This window comes from Morone saxatilis, unplaced genomic scaffold (genome assembly GCF_004916995.1).
Source record: "Morone saxatilis isolate NCDOM2014 unplaced genomic scaffold, NCSU_SB_2.0 Contig6, whole genome shotgun sequence".
NCBI lineage: Eukaryota > Metazoa > Chordata > Actinopteri > Moronidae > Morone > Morone saxatilis.
In genome coordinates this window covers 13,472,182-13,473,620 of record NW_023340206.1, presented here as the reverse complement: position 1 = coordinate 13,473,620, position 1,439 = coordinate 13,472,182, and the positions used below count along the sequence as shown (strand labels likewise).

Genomic DNA, 1,439 nt, shown 5'->3' with positions numbered 1-1,439 from the left:
AATGCGTTAGTTTCTGTTCGATGGGCTTTGCCATCACTGTGTGAATGTGGCACGTAGTGTAAAAGCAAGTCGGAAGACTAGAAAGGCACTATACAAGTACAGGTCCATTTACCATTACCATTACTGGTTTGCGTCTATAGTGAACTAGTTTTAAAAGGCCATTAACAGTGGGCTAGATCAATGTGGTGACCCTGATGAGGCTTTAAAGTGGAAAGACTCTGGACTGGATGCATAGACTCCATAAAATAAAAAGCTACAAAAAAGCATACGTTATCATCTGACATGGTAAAGTTATTATATTGGTATGTTAAAGTGGTATCAGAGGTTCCACGCTATTCTTAGCTCATCTGTGAGGCCTGAGGGCATTCTGCATGTATTTTACACTCGATTGCGTTTCACTGGAGGTCATCCATCTCGTCTCTGAAGCACCCTTAAGGCATAGAATGGGTTGTTCCTAAGCTATATTTTAGACCATTATTACTTTTTAACCCCTCATGAGCCTCCTCTGAGCCTGAGGTTCTCATATGCAGCTCTGCTGGTGGTTCCTAAAAGCAGATTAAAAACAAAGGTGACAGAGCATTTTGCCATCAGAGCCCCAAACTGTGAAAGAGCATTCCAGAGGAGATCAGGACAGCAAATTCTATCACTTCATTTAAGTCTCTTCTTAAAACGTTTGCCTTCCTGTGACCCTTTCTTCTAACCTTATATTCAGCGTGGAACCCTGTCGCATTAAGAGAAATTTGCACCAAAATAACTTTTTTTTTATTTTGCAGCAAACGTCATTGATATAAATGTAATTTTTTAAATGTCGTGCTAAATAACAAATAAGGACAATGCTGAGTTTATAACCTGTTGGTGGAGGGTAATAGACATAACATTACTCAACATTTTAAACTTCATGATTAAAATCTGTTCTATTTATCTATGTCTATAGTCAAAGTTTTGAGCAGATCGAGCCTGTAGATCGCCTCCTGTACATCCTTACCGATCTCCGCCACATCCACGCAGTGCTCCTGGGAAGTGTAGTTTCCATGGGCGGTGATGGCCATCACGTTCATACAGTAGACCTTCCAGATGCTCGTGTGGCTGCTGTCAAAGTGGCAGCTGTTGCCGCCGGCAGTCACGTAGTCTGGACATTCATGTTTGGGGCCCTTACTGTGAACATTAAAGAGAAGTTTGCAATTTTCAAACTTAAAGGGCCAGTTTTTAGGATTTAGTGGCATTGTCACAAACAGGGCCATACGGCCATGACAAAAGGAGAGAGAGGCACACAACAAAGCCAATTAACACATAATTTATTAAGGAAAATAATTAAACTAAACTAACAGTAGTATGTGGGATCAGTAGAATAAGTGAATGAGTGCTGTGTTGTATTAAGATGCAGCAACACAATCACAATCACAAAACCAAATTGATTGTGATTATACACTAATGAAAAC

General features: G+C 40.2%; 1 protein-coding gene across 3 annotated transcripts in view; it reads right to left on the bottom strand.

Annotated features, from left to right (window-relative positions):
- Positions 1–1,439, bottom strand: part of LOC118339927 (growth hormone receptor-like) — a 24,793-nt gene that overhangs the window by 5,799 nt on the left and 17,555 nt on the right. For all 3 annotated transcript variants that reach the window (XM_035677748.1, XM_035677750.1, XM_035677749.1), the window contains one exon: positions 986–1,155. In XM_035677748.1, coding sequence (XP_035533641.1) covers positions 986–1,155 — 170 coding nt within the window. The remainder of the gene's footprint in view (positions 1–985; positions 1,156–1,439) is intronic.